The sequence below is a fragment of the Triticum dicoccoides genome, chromosome 3A (genome assembly GCF_002162155.2).
Source record: "Triticum dicoccoides isolate Atlit2015 ecotype Zavitan chromosome 3A, WEW_v2.0, whole genome shotgun sequence".
Classification (NCBI taxonomy): domain Eukaryota; kingdom Viridiplantae; phylum Streptophyta; class Magnoliopsida; order Poales; family Poaceae; genus Triticum; species Triticum dicoccoides.
The window spans coordinates 756,483,767-756,501,662 of record NC_041384.1 but is presented as its reverse complement, the minus strand read 5'-3'; the positions used below and the strand labels follow the sequence as shown (position 1 = coordinate 756,501,662).

The 17,896-nt window shown below is 49.6% G+C and overlaps 1 protein-coding gene across 1 annotated transcript; it reads right to left on the bottom strand.

Moving 5' to 3' along the window:
- Positions 1–3,361: 3,361 nt before the first annotated feature.
- LOC119270749 (zinc transporter 1-like) lies at positions 3,362–4,754 on the bottom strand. The gene is made up of 2 exons (XM_037552801.1): positions 4,065–4,754; positions 3,362–3,885 (listed from the first exon to the last, which is right to left on the bottom strand). The coding sequence occupies exons 1-2, from the start codon at positions 4,738–4,740 to the stop codon at positions 3,500–3,502; spliced, it is 1,062 nt and encodes a 353-aa protein (XP_037408698.1). The 5' UTR covers positions 4,741–4,754; the 3' UTR covers positions 3,362–3,499.
- Positions 4,755–17,896: the final 13,142 nt, after the last annotated feature.

The window sequence follows — 17,896 nt, the reverse complement described above, 5'->3', positions numbered from 1 at the left end:
CTTCATCGCGTATACTGTCTTTTTCAGCAAAGGCAGCTCAGTTGACTGTTTTCTTGTGCTCTGTTACTATTGTCATCATCTTTACGTTCTTGTCAGGCTTTGCAATCCAAAAAAGGAAAAAATGATCACCATTTGTGAAATATCTTCATCAAATCTGTTGTTCCAGAAAAGAAATATCCAAGAACCTTTTTGATTTATGTGAAGCAGAGCTGCACAACGCTCATCATATTATGATACATAGATTGTTTTCAGCATCTCAATTATTTCTTTAGGGCTTGTTGATTGTACCCACGACCTGTTAGAAGGTTGTGGATGCTGCAGCAGAGATTCAACAAAACATCATTCAAGATATTTTTAAGTTTTTTTCAGCTCTTCAGTTGGATATGATTGTATTGATCATGATCACCTTCTCATCCTTCTTTTCTTGCTTTCTTCACCAGGGACAGGAGGTCATATTTTTTGTCTTATTCAACAAAGCCAACGAGCTGAATGTTTTTTTATGCTCTTTGACCATCGTCACCATCCTTACATTCCTGTCATAGTTTCAAAAAAAAATGATCACCATTTGTGAAATATCTTCATCAAATCTGCTGGCATCTCTCCAAGAAGAGAAAGATACAAATAACCCTTTTGTTTTATGTGAAGCAGAGCTGCACAACACTCATCACATTAGGATAGTAAAATCATTCCAGTCTATGTGATTCTACAATTTCGTTCTCGTATCCAATGTTTAACAATTAAAGGAGTTATTCTATGAACAGCCCATGTAGCTGCTGCAGTGTCTTGTGTTTCCCTGATTGCCAATGATTCAGGTCCTGTCCTAGTCCTGCCATTAGTTTTTTTTTTTTTTTTGCTCTGGTTGCTTAGCTGTAATTGCAGAGTTCTGTTGGTGGCTGGTGAAGGAAGATACCAGTCTGTTCTGTCCTTTGTTGCTGATGCATGTGCTACCACTGTACTACTGCAAGAATTTCTTGGAAGGTTTAGACCATAGCAAAGATTCAATAAAGCATCACTCAAGATATTTTCTGCTCTTCAATTGGATATATCATTGTACTGATCAAGGTCACCCTTTCATCCTTGTTTCTTGCTTTCTTCACCAGTTATACTCTCTTTTTCAGCAAAGGCAGTTGAGTTGACTTTTTTGTGTGTGCTCTGTTACTATTGTCATCATCTTTACGTTCTCATCAGACTTTCCAAAAATGAAAAAAATGATCAGCATTTGTGAAATATCTTCATCAAATCTGTTGTTTCAGAAAAGAAAGATCCAAGAACCTTTTTGTTTTATGTGAAGCAAAGCTCCACAATACTCATCATATTATGATATATAGATTGTTTCTTCAAATACCATCTTGCCTCTGATGTGACGGGTGGCTCGTTGATTGTACCCACGACCTATTGGAAGGTTTAGATGCTGCAGCAGAGATTCAACAAAACATCACTGAAGGTATTTTCTGTTTCAGCCTACAGTTTTTTTTTCAGCTCTTCAGATGGATATGATTGTATTGATCAAGGTGACCTTCTCATCCTTCTTTTCTTGCTTTCTTCACTAAGGATAGGAGGTTATATTCTTGTCTTGTTCAACAGAGCAACAAGCCGACTGTATTTTTTATGCTCTCTTACTATTGTCACCATCTTTACATTACTGTCTTAATTTCCAAAATAAATGATCACCATTTGTGAAATATCTTCATCAATTCTGCTGGCATATCTCCCAGAAGGGAAACATCCAAGAACCTTTTTGTTTTCTTAGAAGCAGAGCTGCACAACACTCGTTATATTATGACACACCTCAATTATTTCTTTAGGGATCGTTGATTGTACCCACGATCTGTTAGAATGTAGGTGCTGCAGGCTGCAGCAGATATTCAATAACACATCATTCAAGTTATTTTATGCTTCAGCCTACATTTTTTTCAGCTCTTAATTTAGATATGATTGTATTGATTAAGGTCACATTCTCATTGCTGTTCTTTACCAGGGACAGGGGGTTATTATTATTTGTCTTATTCAACAAAGCCAACAAGATGACTGTCTTTTTTATGCTCTCTTACTATTGTCACCATCCTTATATTCCTGTCACAGTTTCCCCCAAAAAAATAATTTTGATCACCATTTGTGAAATATCTTCATCGAATGTGCTGGCATATCTCCCAGAAGGGAAAGATCCAAGGACCTTTTTTAATTTATGTGGAGCAGAGCTGCACAACCCTCATCACAATAAGATATATAAATTCATTTCAGCTCGATGTGATAGATAGTCTGCATGACTACAATTCCATTCTGGTATCCAATGTTTTGCAATCAAAGTTGTTATTCCAGAAACGGTCCATGTAGCTGCTGCAGTGCCTTGTGTTTGCCTGATTGCCAATGATTCATGTCCTGTCCTAGTCCTGCCATTTTTTTTGCTCTGGTTGCTGAGCTGCAGTTGCAGAGTTCTGTTGGTTGTTGGCGAAGGAAGATACCAGTCTGTTCTGTCTTTTGTTGCTGGTGCATGTGCTATCACTGTAGTACCGCAAGAATTTATTTTTGTATGTGGAGGAAAGATATCATTGTCATTTCAATTGCAGATCATAGCTGTAGCCTGTCGTCATGATCTTATTTGTTCCAAGAAATGTTCATGTTCTCTGAAACAATCTGAGGCTGAGTTAGTAAAGGACATAGATCTGCAAAATATTGACTAAGTTGTGTTGAGGTTATATGCTACCTTTTCCAGGTCAAGTTAATATTCTTACTGTGACGCCTGAATTTTTTTTACTGTGAGGTGCTTTTTTTTTTGCGGGTCAGCAGTCTGAGTGACTGAGGTTAGGGTAAAAGAAAACCAAATAGGAAAGAAGCTATGGGCTGGAAGTTGGGCTGGGCCTGAATAGAAGCTTTTCTTAATATTATTTCTTCCTCCATACACAGCCCTTCAGTTCATCTGCATGTAAAAGAAAAAAAAACTTCAGTTCATTTGAATGCTCTGCTTCCCTAATAAAAAATAAAATAAAATTGATTGTTGTGCTTGCTTCAGTTCTTTCAGTTAGTTTAAACTTAATAAGGCGCTCGATTTAATTGTTTTGGACTCAGATAATTTAATATAATCAAGGCCAACGTTTTCTTGATCTCCAGTAATTGCAAATAGACCCAGGGAAAAATATCTAATTTTCTCATGTTAGTGCAAAACTTGAGATGCGGCAGGCCCCTTTGTGAGCGAACCCCACATAATAATTGGCCAAGTTAAAACGTGTTTTACTCCCTCCTATCCATATTGTATAATTTTGTACAAAACCAGCGATAATTAATATGGATCGGAGAGACTAACTAATTATCCATCACCTCATTTCACAAATGATCACACACTCACACAAACAATCCAAACATGTACCAAATGCAATTAAATCAGATAAGTACATATGTCTACAATGATCCACACGAAACCAAAATGAAATTAAGCATACCGTGCATGCGAGCAATCAAATCAAAGCACTTAAACACCCTCTTGATTTAACCGACGGATAAATCAGTCCCATATCATGACGACACACATTACGGATATGCCGGTGAGCACACTCAGGAACTTGAAGATGGGCTTGTCGAAGTAGTTTGGCTGCTGCGGGCGGTACCCCTTGGCCATGAGGTGGTTGATGGCAATGTAGACGAAGACCCCCGTGGCGATGCCCATGGAGATGGCATATGTCCAATCCGAGCCCTCCGCCGTGGCATCAATGGCGATGCCGATGCCCACCCCTACCGGGCTTGACACGGCGAACGCTAGCGAGTAGAGCACCGTCAGGAGGAATGGGCGTTTGGGGATCATCCGGAGGAGCGCGATGCCCATGGCCACCGCCGCGAAGATCTTGTGGAGCCCGATCGTCCAAAGGTTCCTCCACGCCTCTCCCTTCGTCGCTGCAAATTAATTGATTTTGATCAAACTTTTGAAACATATGCATTTTTATGGTGTGCGCTTTCTCTATTAGTTCTGATTTTCCGATATAAAATACTCACTCCATCCCAAAATAAGTGTAGTTGTACAACATAAACTATCCGTTCACCTGAAAATTATGAAATGGATCTATGGTGTTCACCTGAAACGCCTATGGCGATCCCCTCGAAGATGGAGTGGAAGCAGAGAGCGATGATGAGGAGGATCGCGTCCTCGAAGGACGATGTCGCCGTCATGAGCATAGGGTGCGCGTGCGCCACCGCCGGCCCCTCCGACGTTGACTCGCCCTCTTCCTCCGCCTCTTTCTGGATGGGAGCTGCCCGGTTGACCCTCTGCCTGTTGGCGACGGCGACGATGACCACGTCGCTGAGCATGGTGAGGAGGAAGCCGGCGCAGGCGAGCATGAAGGAGAAGGGGTAGGGGCTGTCGGTGAGGGCGTGGAAGGTCTCGGTGACGTCGGCGAGGTAGTGCATGAGGGCCGTGCCGAGGAAGATGCCGGCGGCAAACTGGGTGCCGAGGAGGAGGAAGGCCTCGTTCCAGCGGTAGAAGTAGGGGGACACGCCGCCCAGGAAGGTGAACACCAGCAGGATCACCAGGCACCACACCTTCACGGCGATGAGCCCCCTGGACCGGAGCCCCCCGCCGACGCCCGCGTCGCCGTGGTGGCCATCTTCGTCCTCCTCATCGCCGTCACCGTGGTCGACGCCGCCATGGCCGCTGGCCTGCTGGAAGAAGCAGGTAAGCAGCAGCAGCGAGAGCAGCAGCAGGGTGCAAATGAGATTAGACGTCCTCCTGGTCGACCTTGCCATCTTCGCCATGGTGGTTTCTTCAAGGCCAGCACGATATATATGCAGAGGAGTTTCTAGGTATATTTGGCCAGTACGTACGTACGTACGTATGTAGTTATCTCCTCAGCGCATCTTGCGTTGAAGCATGATTATTTAGAAGAAAATCCCATAATTAATTAGTAAGATAACTCCATCTTGTGTTCTTGTGTGGTGTGGAGTACAGGGCTGACTTTTTTTTGTAGTACTACTGCTTGACAGTACAACTCGATCGCCCGTGTGTAGTACAACAACAGCTAGTCATTGTCAACGCTACTCTTAAGTTTATTCCCATGTTTATTTATAGGATTCTTCTAAGCCTCAGTTTGGTTGACACTTTTTTATGTCTCAATCAATCCTTAAGAAAATGCAACTTCAGTTTATTCTGTTTAGCGACGACCGTAAGTTGCATTTGTAGAAAACGAATCAGACTTGAGAAAATCTCAGTCGACTGTAGAAAGAGCGAAACTTGATGTCGAGACCATAGGTGCTAGGTACTTTCCTGTACAGAGACATCATATATGCTACCTCTGATCCATAATAAGTGTCGCACTTTTGAACTAACCCAAGTTCAGAACTATGACACTTATTTTGGATGAGAGGAAGTAACATTTATATTCAAATGACAAAGACTAGACAGAGGATAATGTTTATTCATATGTTTATTTATAGGATTCATCTAAGCCTCAGTTTGATTGACACTTTTTTATGTCTCAATCAATTCTTAAGAAAATGCAACTTCAGTTTATTCAGTTTAGTGAGAAGACTGTAAGTTGCGTTTCCGGAAATCGACTCAGACTTGAGAAAATGTCAGTCGACTAAGGATTAGTAAAACCGATATACTTATCCAGCTATATACCTTGCAACAGACCGACTGTACAAAAAGCAATAGTTGATGTCGAGACCATACGTGCTCACTGTTAGGTATTTTTTTTGTTAAGAAACTCCGTACTACCTCCTTCAAAGTTGTACTAAGTTAGCGACACTTATTTCGAGACGGAGAAAGTTTATAACATTTATATTCAAACGAGAATGATGGGACAGAGGATAACCTTGATTAGGTGTGTTTTGGGTGAAGTGCTTTTGAGAGGAAGAGTCCATCTGATCTATTGGATAAGTATATTTTTGTCTCTCGATTCCCTTGAAAGTATAGAAATAGTTCCTCAATTTCAAAATCGGCAAACTGTGGTCTCTCAACTTATAAAACCGGATAAATTTAGTCCCTCATATCAATTTAAGTGGTTTTCATCCGACGTGGACTCAATTTTGAACAAAAAATTGACATGTCATCCTGATTAGACTGCCACATCACGAGCAGCGACCACACTGTATGCTGTGTACACATGCTCGTTCGTGCTGGCTGGCTCATGGGATGCTGGCCCTCGCCATGCTCACCGTCCCGGTCATGCCGCCGGCACCGGAAGGGGGGCAGGCGCCGTGGCGCTCGGGCTTGACGTACACAACAAAGTTGGCTTTGGATGTTCATGTGAAAAGCTAGCTAGATGCCGAGCGTATGGACGACGAGCACTTGGACGATGTGCATGCTGAGCGCCTGAGCGGTCGAACACGTACGACCCGGTGTCCATGACGTTCCCATGCTCGATCGCCGAGGCCATGTGCCCATGTTAGAAGACGCCGAGCGCATGTTAGAAGGCGAGCTCAGTCCTTCCCGCGTGTCTGTTGCTCTCGGCGAGATGACGAGATCGACAATGTACAGTCTGTTGGATGGCCATGCATCACCGCCGTCCTGCTACAGCTAGAAAAACCAGCTCTTCGATACCACGACACATTCGATACCACGACACATCAAACACCACTGACATGTACAACTCCGACAAGCTGACCCATGTCAGGAGAGAGAAAGAGAGATTCAACAGTTCTGTGTGACGTGGCGCTGATGTGGCGAGGTCAAAGGTCAATACTCACCCCAAAACCACCTTGACTAGCCCGAGGGTCGAAAAGTATCCGGTTTTAGAAGTTAAGGAACAATGTTTGTCTGGTTTTGAAATTAAGGGACCATTTTTACATTGTCGGTAAAGTTGAGGGACCAAAAATATACTTATCCCTTTTTTTTTATTTTAAGAAAAAGGGTTCCGCCCCGCTTTATAAATAAAGCAACCATCACCGAGAAAGTGGATACAAACACACACCCCACACCAACACAACACACACACCCAAGGCAGATACAAGGACGCTGAAAATAGCAACATCACCCCAAACTACTCCAAGCAAACATTGGATAAGACCCTAAGCACTACTATGAAGTCGTTGGGGCCCTCAACCGTTGAAGAATCACTATGATGAGGAGAAGCCGTGCATGATGAACAATGGGCTCCAAGGCGGTGCCTTCAAGAAGGGAACGACGCCGGATCGCCGCCACCGCCCAATCCAAGGATTAGAGTTTCCCCCGGAGCACCACGGTTACAAGCAAGGTACCGCGACGACGCCTTCAAGAAGGGAACGACGCTGGAACACCGTCATCGCCGGCCTGACAAGACAGAGCGGGTTTTCACCCCGGCCAACACTCGCCGTCACCAAATTGGGGTACGGACAACCGCGCCACCACCATTGAGCGACACACCTCGGCCACCATGCCGCCCACATGGCCATGGTGACCGGACAGCGCCCGAGCCGCGTGCTACGCCCACAAGCACCCCGTCTCCCACCAGCAGGGCCGCCGCCCAAGCATCCGAGCCCCATCCCCGTCCACGGACACACCGTACCGACATGACCGACCGGAAAGGAGCAGAAGACCCTTCCACCCCAAAGCGGAAACCTTGGCAGGGTTGCCTCGGCGGCCAGATCTGGGCCAGAGGAACTCCGGCGGCCACGGAGCAGCCGCCAGATGCAACGGAGGGGAACCCGTGCCCCCTACCCGAAGTCCACTGCCACCTCCGGCAAGCCCATCCGCACACCAACACCGCACCATGGAACCATCCCTGCCTGTCGCGCCCGTCCCTGAGTCCGTAGAGGAGGAAGGAAGCTCACCCGAGTAAGCCGCAGACCACCACGCTGGAACAAGTCCCGCCGTCGCGCGAGCAGACCGGCGATCACGGGCTGCAGCCACGCCGCTGCAAGCCACCCGCACGCAGATCCTAGGAGGACCTCCGTCGCCACCGGGGACCAAATCCGCGAGGATCTGGCCAGGAGCGCGCCAGCCCGCCACCGCTCGATCTGGCCCTGCCGCAGCCGCCATGCCGCAAGCACCCACCAAGTCGACGCTGAGCCGCCACCAGGACCTCCGACGCCATCCTGACGGAGCGCCGCCACGCCGCTCGCCTCGCCATAGGCCAGCGCCCCCGCACGCGAAGCCGTCCCGCACCGGCCATGGACCATGGGCGGAGGGGAGAAGAAGGCCCCGCCGCCGCCCCAGCCGGCCGGGCTTCGCACGGCGGTCCTGCTAGGCGGCGGCGAGGGAGGAGGGCAGAGGATGGGGAGGAGGGGGCTGCGATTTAGGGTTCCCCTCGGGGCAATCATGGGAGCGCCACGAGAGGGGAGGGGGAAAGATCCCTGCAGTTCCGTTCTCAAGGTGGATCCATGCAGTTTCTTTTTATTAACACTGCAAGATTAAGACTAGTACACCCCCAACTTTCTAAATCATTAGAAAGTCAACGCTTAACCATCTTCGAACTAGAAATATGGTGTTATTGAAAATAAGAAAGACAGTAACTGTGTCAAACATGCAAATAAACAGTAGAATAATTTTTTTTTTTGCAACAAAGAGTGAGTCATGGAGGAATCAATGCATAACTAGGGCCGCAAGATCTTCTTGGCGGTGACCATTCTGGATGATCCACAGGCACCCATTCCTCACGAGGGTGCTCCAATTGCTTGCGTTTTTTGTGTCGAGCCCGGTTGGGTTGGGCATCAGCATTGGCGTCGAGCCAACGAAGGAGGTAGGCGGTGGTGGACTAGCGCATGCCGTCAGGCCAAAGAAGGAGGCCGGCGTTGTTGCCATCTCCGTCCGCTGACGTGTTGACATAGCTGATTCATCGACTGAGCTCGCTTCGACTGCATGCATGTTAGTGAGCTAGCAATTCTGTGGCATACACGGTACATTCTTACATGAGAGCAACTCCAACGGGCCAACCTAAATGAACGGTGATTTCATCCGCTTTTTGTTTGTTTGGGTCTGGCGGACACGGACGTCCGTTCCGCGTTTGGGTCGGCGTATGCGCCCAACGCTCGCCCGATCCATTTTGCTGGCGCCGAAAAAAAAATGTACATGCATATTTCAAATGAAAACAATTTAATTAAACATTAAAGCCGGCCAGGAAGGCCGACGAGAGTCCACGCGTCCACATTAGCATTAAAAGAAATTAAAAACAACCTAACTACGAGGCGGCATGCTGCCCAGCGCGCCCTAGGCGTCGTCCTCGGGGTGGATGAGGTCGATGAGTGCCGGCGCAGGGCTGGCCCAGGGGAACGCCGTGTTCCAGGCGGCGGTGATGTAGGTCGCGGGCAGTGCCGGCGCGGGGGGCTGTGCGGCCGCGTGTGTAGTCGCGGCTTGGCGCGCCTCCTCCTCGAGGTCGCGCTCGAGCATCTCCTCATACTCGCCGCGACGGCGCTTCTGGCGAGCCGTCGCTGATGCCACATCTCGAGGTACGCCGCCTCCTGCGCCGGGGTCGCCCCATCCAAATCGGTGGCGCGGACACCCACTCGGGCACGACTCCTGTCCAGGAGAAGCGCGCGATGGGCTCCGGCTGCGGCTCCAGGTCGGCCTTGACGAGCCGTCGGGGAGGGGACGGCGGGGCCACCGGTGGCACCACGCAATCGCCGGCCGCGGAAGGCGAGGGCCTGCGCCATGGCCGCCTCGTAGCGAACCTCCTCTTCCTCCACCACCTCCACCCTGCGCCGCTCGTTCTCCTCGCTCTCGCGGTAGACCGCCGCAAGGGCCGCCTGATCTTCCTCCCGGACGACGAGCGGGGGCGGCGGCACGCTGCGGTCGACCTCTCGCATGCCGCGTCGCCTCGCCTCCTCGTGCTTGAAGGCGAACCACCTCGTCTAGTTAGGCGAGTCGGTGGCGTAGATGGCGTCGCGGCACTGCTCCGGCGTCAGCATTGCCCGCCGGCGCCGCACCTCCTCCGCGTGCGCCCTAGTCGACCGCAGCGCCACTGGCACTGGGATCCTCTCTGGATCCAGATGCAGTCGTGCGGCAGGGTGACGTCGCGGTACGGCAGAGGCACACGGTGCTGCCAGTGCCACTCCGCCTGGTGCATTGGCACACTCACTCGCACCCTCTACCGGCGAGCCGGCGCCGGCGGAGGCGGTATGAACTCCGAGGGGAAAGGGACGGCGGGGGCCTTGTCCTTGGACTTGCTGCTGCCGGTGCCGGAGAAGAGCCCCATTTGGCTAGGGTTGGCTAGGGTTTTTGCTAGGGTTTGCCGGCAACGGGGGAGCGAGCTTGCCTAAATGTGGACGACGAGTTTGGATGAGAACGGCCCCGCCGCACGGTCTGCTTAAAAAAGGGCGACCGCCGTCACTGACGCGTGGGTCCGTGGTCATAAATTAAGCTGACGCGTGGGCAGCGGGTAGTTGGGCGGCCGCCAGGTGGGGACACGGCGGACAGCGAGAAGGTGCGCGTGGCGTCCGTTTGACGTCCGCCGACGCATTTGGGGTGCAAATTTGGGCCACAAATGCGTCGGCACGGACGCGAAGCGAACGTGATTTGGGTTTGGGTCGGCGCGTTGGGCCACCACTTTTTGGCCCCGCCGACCCAAACGGATGCGGGCGGACGAAATAGGTCGCCCCATTGGAGTTGCCCTGAGGCCTCTTCTTACATTCTTATGTTCTAAACTATGCAATTTATATTTTGGAATTGCGTGTGAAATAATTTTGATGGATTTGCAAAATCTTGTCCCACCAAGTTTGCAGATGCACACCATGTATGACCATATAGCAGAACCAGGGCCAATTATAGGTTTATATAGGATAATATCGAAGGAGGATTTCGTAAGAAGTTGCCCATAAATATAAGATTTTTGTATGGGTCGTGCTGCGCGTTGGCCGGCAGATCCGCCGCCTCGTGAGCCATCTGATGTGACGCAATTGTGTGGCAGAGCGGTGTCTTTCACCACTCCAACAAAGCTGCTGTTGCAGAATTTTTTGCAAGAGAAGTCTCGTTGCAGAAATCTTTGCAACACATGTCTTATTGCAGAAAACTTTTGCAATTTTTTTTGCAGAAATAATACTTGTATTACTCAATTACCAGGTCCTTACAATTTTCTTGGAAAAACTTCCAAACATCCTCAGGCCCGAACCGAGCCATGTAATTGTTCGATCCTCTACTCTAGCAAAACTAGCTAGTCTATCACTCGCTTTATTTTGACAACAAGGAACAAGAGTAATACAAGATTGCCTAAGACTCAACAATAACTTAATTTCACCAACCAGAGAAGTATAAACCGACCGATCCACCTCGCCACAGGAAATCATAGCCACCGCCGTACTCGAGTCCATTTCGACTTCGATTGGATGATCAGAACGCTGAAGTGCGAAAGACAATCCTTCCATACATGCACACAACTCCGTCTCTAGAGCATCTCTGCACGAGAACAGGGCTCTGCAAGATGAGAAGATGACCGAACCCGCAACATCACGCAAGATCATCCCGGCACCCGCACCACCACCAGATGAATAGGAACCATCCGTATTTAGCTTAACCCATCCTTGTTGAGGCGGCCTCCACTCAGATTCACGAACTGGAGCCTTAACAAGAGGTGTGGCAGTGAGATAAGAAATACTGCACTTTCCTTTGGCTGGGTCACAGTGGGAGTTGAGCTTGATACCAAGAAGTGTATCCAAATAATTTTGCAAAAAGCGTATAGAGACAGCCATGGGCGGGGCAGGTTTAGAATGTGTTACTTCGTTTCGAATATACCAGCTTCTCCAGAAAATTAATAATACCATGCATCTCTGAATATCACTCAGCTCACCAAGTGCATGAAGCAGCCACTCCTTCCCACTGTGTTGAAACGAACTTAGAGCAGGTAGACTCCACACTTCTGCCATGGACAAGTAAAGGTCGCGTCCAAACTGGCATCTCACGAACGGGTGAAAATTGTCCCCCACTTCCATGTCGCATACAGGACACCCACTAGACGATTCCAGACCAATCTTGTGCTTATTTTTCCACGTCGACAGAGAATCAATCGACAGTCTCCACGCAAAATTACGCACTGTCCGGGGAACATTACATCTCCAAATAAACTGCCAGCATTTCCTGTTCCCGTCCGGAGAGGAACTACATACCACTGCCGAGTCCCTGTGGGCTTCTTCAAACGCCATATTGTAAGCTGATTTTACCGTTAAGACTCCAAATTTACCCGGACCCCATGCGATGACATCCTCCCCAAGTCTTGGAGATGCTCTTATCTTTATTATTTCTTCGACATCAGCTGGTATGAAGTATTGCTGGAGCAGTTCCAGATTCCACGAACCATTGTCATTGAGCAGACCGGATACAAAACGTATGCGGCACCGACCTTGTAGTGACACCGGTTTGTATGAGTGAGGTCTTGGAATCCAATTGTCTCTCCATACTCTGATACTCCGTCCATTTCCAACCCTCCAAATTAAGCCTTTCTTCAAGAGATCGAGCCCATGACTTATAGCTTGCCACGATGATGAAGCATTACCTGAGAAGACCGTGTCCACTAAATTACCATGAGGATAATACATAGCCTTCAAGACTTGGGCGCACAGACTGTCCGGTTTAGATAACAATCGCCAAGCTTGTCGGGCCAACAACGCTTGATTGAACATTCGAAAATCACGGAATCCAACACCTCCTTTGTTCTTAGGCTGTAAAAGGTAATGCCATCCTCTCCAATGGACCTTTCTTTTTTCCTTCTCTAGACCCCCAATAAAAATTTCTCACCATCCTTGTCAAATCATCACACACTGAGTAAGGTAACTTGAACACACCCATGATATAGGTTGGCAATGCTTGTGCAACTGATTTAATTAAAACATCTCTTCCTGGCTGGGCAAGAAGTCCATCCCCCCACTGTATCAAATGCTTTGTGAGACTAGTTTGTAGATTCTGAAAACGTCCCTTGGACATACGCCCCTCAGGAGTTGGAAGGCCCAAGTATTTTTCCTCAAAAACCAAGCTTGTTACCCCCAACACATCTCTAACTTGCTGCTGTATCATCACAGGGCATGTAGCACCAAAGAAAACAGAGCATTTACCATAGTTCAGACTTTGTCCAGTGGCCTTACCATAGAGTTCCAAAGCAGCCTTCACATTCTCTGCTTGGGCACTAGAGGCCTCGAAAAACAGTAAAGTATCTTCGGCGAATAACAGGTGAGATATACCAGGGGCTGATCTGCATACCTTAACTGGGGTGATCTCACCCAGCCTCACTTTGTTCTTTAAAATTGCAGACAAGCCATCCGCAGCAAACAAGAATAAGAATGGTGAGAGAGGGTCGCCTTGCCGAAGTCCACGCGACGGTGCAAATGAATCCAAGAGGGTCCCATTTAATTTGACAGAATATCTCATCGATGTGACACACGTCATAATCCAGTCAATCCATCGCTGAGAGAAACCTCACTTTTGCAATGAAGGTCTTGCTGCAAAAAAACTTTGCAACAGTAGTAATGTTGCAGATTCTTTTTTGTCTTCTCCTTTGTAAGATGTTACGGAAGAAATATTTTGCAACATGATTGATGTTATTATATAAAATCTTGCAAGAGAGAAGAAGTTGCAAAAAAAAAAACGCCATTGTGTTCGCCGCGAGCTTTGATAGATTAGGGGTGACAGCGGATCGGCGCCGCATGTCCCGGCTTCGCTCCACCACCGGCGAGCTCCATACCTCCGACCAGGCCGCCTCGCTGCCATCCTCCACTTCCTTTTGTTTTTTTCGATCTTCCTCTGTCTCTTGCCGCACGAGCGTCGTGCGCCGCTGCCGTCACGGTCCTCGTTGTGAAGCTCGCCTCCACCCCCGCCAGACCTCTCCGAGCCGAGCCCTCGCCGCTTGCGGACGTCCCCGCCTCCTGACCTCACGCCATCCTCGTCGGATCCGGCGAGATCCGACTGGAAACCTCGCCGCTGTCGCCTTCCTAGCTGCATCTGTCTCGGCCACCGCCGGTCTCAGACGTCCCCGCACGCCATCCTCATCGAATCCGGCGAGATCCTGCTGGAATCCTCGCCGTCGTCGCCCTCCTAGTCAAACGAGTCTCTGTCGTTGCAGGATCTAACCCTTCTTCGGTGGTCAGTTGCAAACTTTCTTTCCTGAAACAAAAGCTCAGTTGTAGAAAATGTGGACACAGAGAGGCTTACTCTGGACCGTATGATGAAGAGTCAATCCGACAGACACGGAGGCGATGGACGCTCGCACGCGATTGGTCGGCTGAAGGTAAGCAACTAACTAGTCGGCTAAAGTAAAAAAAACAACAACTAATTGGCCGGCTGATACGCAACAAACAAACACATGTACATCGACGATTCTCCATCTGCAGCTTCCTTCTTTCTTTCCAAGTTTCCATACGCCGCCATGCGCCGGAGCAGGTGGTCGAACCTCCCGGTGGATCTGCTCAGCGAGATCGCTGGCCGCCTGCACGTCGCCGTCGACTTTGCCCGCTTCCACACCGTCTGCAAGCCATGGCGCAGCTCACGCGACCTGTTGTCGCAGACAATGGCGACCCACCTGTTCCTGCCCTGGATCCTCGCGCCGGTGGTGTCGGACTCCCCGCTCAAGCTCAGGTTCGTCTTCTCCAAGTCCGGCTACTGCGCGCCGCCGACAATGCTTTTTAGGGACTGGGTGTGCAGCGCCGACGCCACCGCTCTTTGGCACCACCCCGTCAACCACCCATCTTTTTCTTCGCCCCAGCTACTACACCTACCTCTCTCGTTCCCCGCTCATCCAATGGGAGGAGGGCCGTCCAAGTGGCATCGTCTACGGCGACGGCACCACCTTTTTCTACAGCATCTCCCGCGTCAAGCATCTGCATGACATCATGACCAGGTTTAGTGCGGCTCTTTTGTGTCCCGGTGACACAGAGTGGACGCTCGTCGAGAGGACCCTTGAGACCCTCTGGCCCTGGTGGTCGAGCGAGTTTTGCTCCGCGTACCACGGCGGCAAGATCCTCCTCACTGTCAAGGCTAAACTGTGGCATGCCATCACGCCCAACAGCAACGTCGCCTGCGACGTGGTGGTCCCGAGGCTGTTGATGCCAGACGAGCACGACAGCTACTCAGAGCTGTCTAACTACGTCCTCGAATCCCGTGGCGAGCTTCTGCGGGTGTCGGTCCAAATCTGGTCACGTTTCACTTATAAGTTTGCGTTTGGCAGCCGCCGATTTCGACAGTTCTCAGTGTCAGTGCATGCACTAGAGGAGTCATTGTTAGTGCCCAAGAGGATCCAGTGGGTGAGGAAAGACACCCGTAGCCTGGTTGATCGTGTGTTCTTTCTAGGCTCACCCATTAGTTTCACGGTGGATGCCTCGCTTATGGGCGGCCATGGCGGGTGTGCCTACTTTGCATCGACGAGGCCTGATGAACAATATGGTGTGTTCAGGTATAGCCTCATTGATGGTAAGACCAAGTTGGTCGAGCAGCTGCCTCTGGGATGGCACAACGAGAAGTGCACGTGGGTCGTCCCCCAGCCCATCATTGCTCCAATTCAGGTGCACGCTCTCTTGGAAACATCTTAAACTGAATTTTCTTTGTTAATAGATTCATTCATTAATTGTCTCATCGTTTAAGAGTTTAAGACCTGCAGCTCTGGTGCTAACGAATCACCCATGGTTTGGCTGTATCAGGAAATCACGAAGGGGAGTAAGCTGAAGGCTCCAAAACTACAGCAACATCATCAGACAGCTCCAGTAGTTACAAGCCGAATACACATCAATCACATCCAGAGGCATTACGAGCCTAGTTTCAGGGTGTTGGTGCGTAATCTGCCTCTCACGGTGAAGAATTCTCAACTGCGACACTTCTTCAGCAGGCATGGCAAAGTTTCCAGTGCGGAGGTAATCTACTACAAGAAGACCAAATCCTCGCAAGGTGTCGGTCTCGTCACAATCGCGACGACGCACCTCCATCGGGATGATGCTCTCGCCGCTCTCGGTGGGCTAATTTTAGATGGATGCGACCTCAATGTTATCTTGGTTGGCGACAGACCACGAAGGCGACGGCGCAGCAGCAAGTTGGTCTTCCACCAGAGCTAATATAGCTACACGTAGCTCGATCTCCGTGACTCCATCATAGCTATAGTGAAGACATTTCTTCCTTAACTGTATACTCCTTCAGCCTTCCTATATTTATCTCGAAATTTGCCTTTGTAGTCATGCATAATGACGAAATGTGTTTGAAGAAACAACGTCCTATCCCTACTCTTTAGGACCGTGCCAGGCTGAGAGCATCTCCAATAGCTTTTCTATTTTAGGGCACCAAAGTGTGCGTGGAGTAAAATTTAGGGCAAGCAAAAGTGGTTTTTTGGCACCACAAAGTGGCGTCTCCAACCGCTGCCCTAAAAAGTGCACCCAAAACAGTAAACCTTATTTTTTTTAAACATTCGTACTACTTTGATCATATTTCATACTTTGGTCAAAAGTTCTAAGCAACTAAAGTTTAAACATGCAAATTACAAACATTGTTCAACTACGACATGCAAATTTAAGCTAGAAACACTACAGGTTGTCCCCGTCAATTTCGTTGGACACATCACTCTCGCCATCAGAATCTAGGTTGACCACACCAGAGGGGCCTGCGTCCTCCTCCTCCTTGACAAGTGAAGGCCCTGCCTCGGCATCGTTTTTATGCTTCAACTTTTTGAGATCCCTCTTCTAGTAGAACTCCATCTCGTTCTGCACGTACTCCGGGTGTTCCCTTGCAAATCTCGGCATAGCCTCCTCGTCACTTTCCTGGATATTGTCCCATTCCTCAAACTCAATGAGGATCGTCGGCTTGTTCGGGCTGGACTCAATGGTCACCAATGGCCCGACGAGTTCCGCTGCCTGCAGAGACTTGATCTCTCGGAAGTTGAGCCTCTCGCGTGGCAGGCCAAGCCTCCACGCCGCGATGTCGTAGGCATGGGCGACAATATCTGCCGCCGGGAATGTGTGGAGCCAGTACCGCTAGCCGGCGTGCTAGAACTAGACGCCGAGCCAACCGTTGGCCACAACCGAACTCGACTTTGCCCTTGCCCTTTGGCATGGTGGCTGAGGTGGGCCAGACGGGGAAGGAGGCGATGAGGCTGCGGCAGTGATGGCGATGTACGTGAGGCGGGGATGATGTGTCAACGTGATTTGGCCGGTTCGGCAGGAGGCGGCCAAGGGAGGTGAGTGGATCTGGTGACAGTGGGGTGCGGCGGTCGTGGATCTGGAGACGGCGGTGGCGCGGGGGAGGGGTGGCGTTCTGGCGCGACTGTAGATGGAGGCTATGGGGGGCTGGCTGCAAGCCGTTTTTTTGCGGCAGCCGCCCGTGGTGCTGTATATTTGCAGCACCGGCAGCCGCATTTTAGGGCTGACCAAATTATTTTTGCTCAGATATTTATGATATGAAAGCTACTTTTTTTGCCCCAACTACCTAAAAGGGGTTAACCTTCTATTTTAGGGCAGCTATTGGAGATGCTCTGAAGATGTAGTGGGATAGGATGGTCATGGAGCAAAGGAGCATGTAGATGGAGAGGCGTGAGTCAAAATTGGGAAATAAGAGGTCACTCCTTCTGCTTTTGTACAAGCAAAAAGGCCAAACTAGTTTTTTTTTCCCTAGAAGATTATAGCATCTACCTTAAGCAGGAAGCTGGACGGAAGGATGCATGCACGGGATGATGTCCCGAACATGAATCAGGTTTTCTAGCGTAATATGGGTACATACACAATACCCATTACAATATTACATACGTGCGAGGCTGATCCGCTTGCGTGAGGCGTACGTTTGGTGGAGATTCAATCTCGATATCAACTCAAAGTTGATCCTCCCGCCGCCATGCACGAGACGCGATGGCCGGAACTGCTCCGTGAGATCTCCTCCCACATGCATAATGTCGCCGACTCTGTCCGCTTCCATGCCGTCTGCAGGCCATGGCGTGACTCGCACGAACCAACCACGAGGACTGATCATCAGTTCCTACCCTGGCTCCTCGCGCCCTGCTACAAGCATGTGGTGACGCAAGCATGCAATTCGCTCAAGTTTAGATGC

Excerpts from the sequence above, each read along its gene's own strand:
- LOC119270749 (XM_037552801.1), bottom strand. The coding sequence starts at position 4,740 with ATGGCGAAGATGGCAAGGTCGACCAGGAGGACGTCTAATCTCATTTGC. Across the intron at positions 3,886-4,064 it reads GATCGCCATAGGCGTTTCAG|CGACGAAGGGAGAGGCGTGG; the intron begins GTGAACACCATA and ends ATTAATTTGCAG.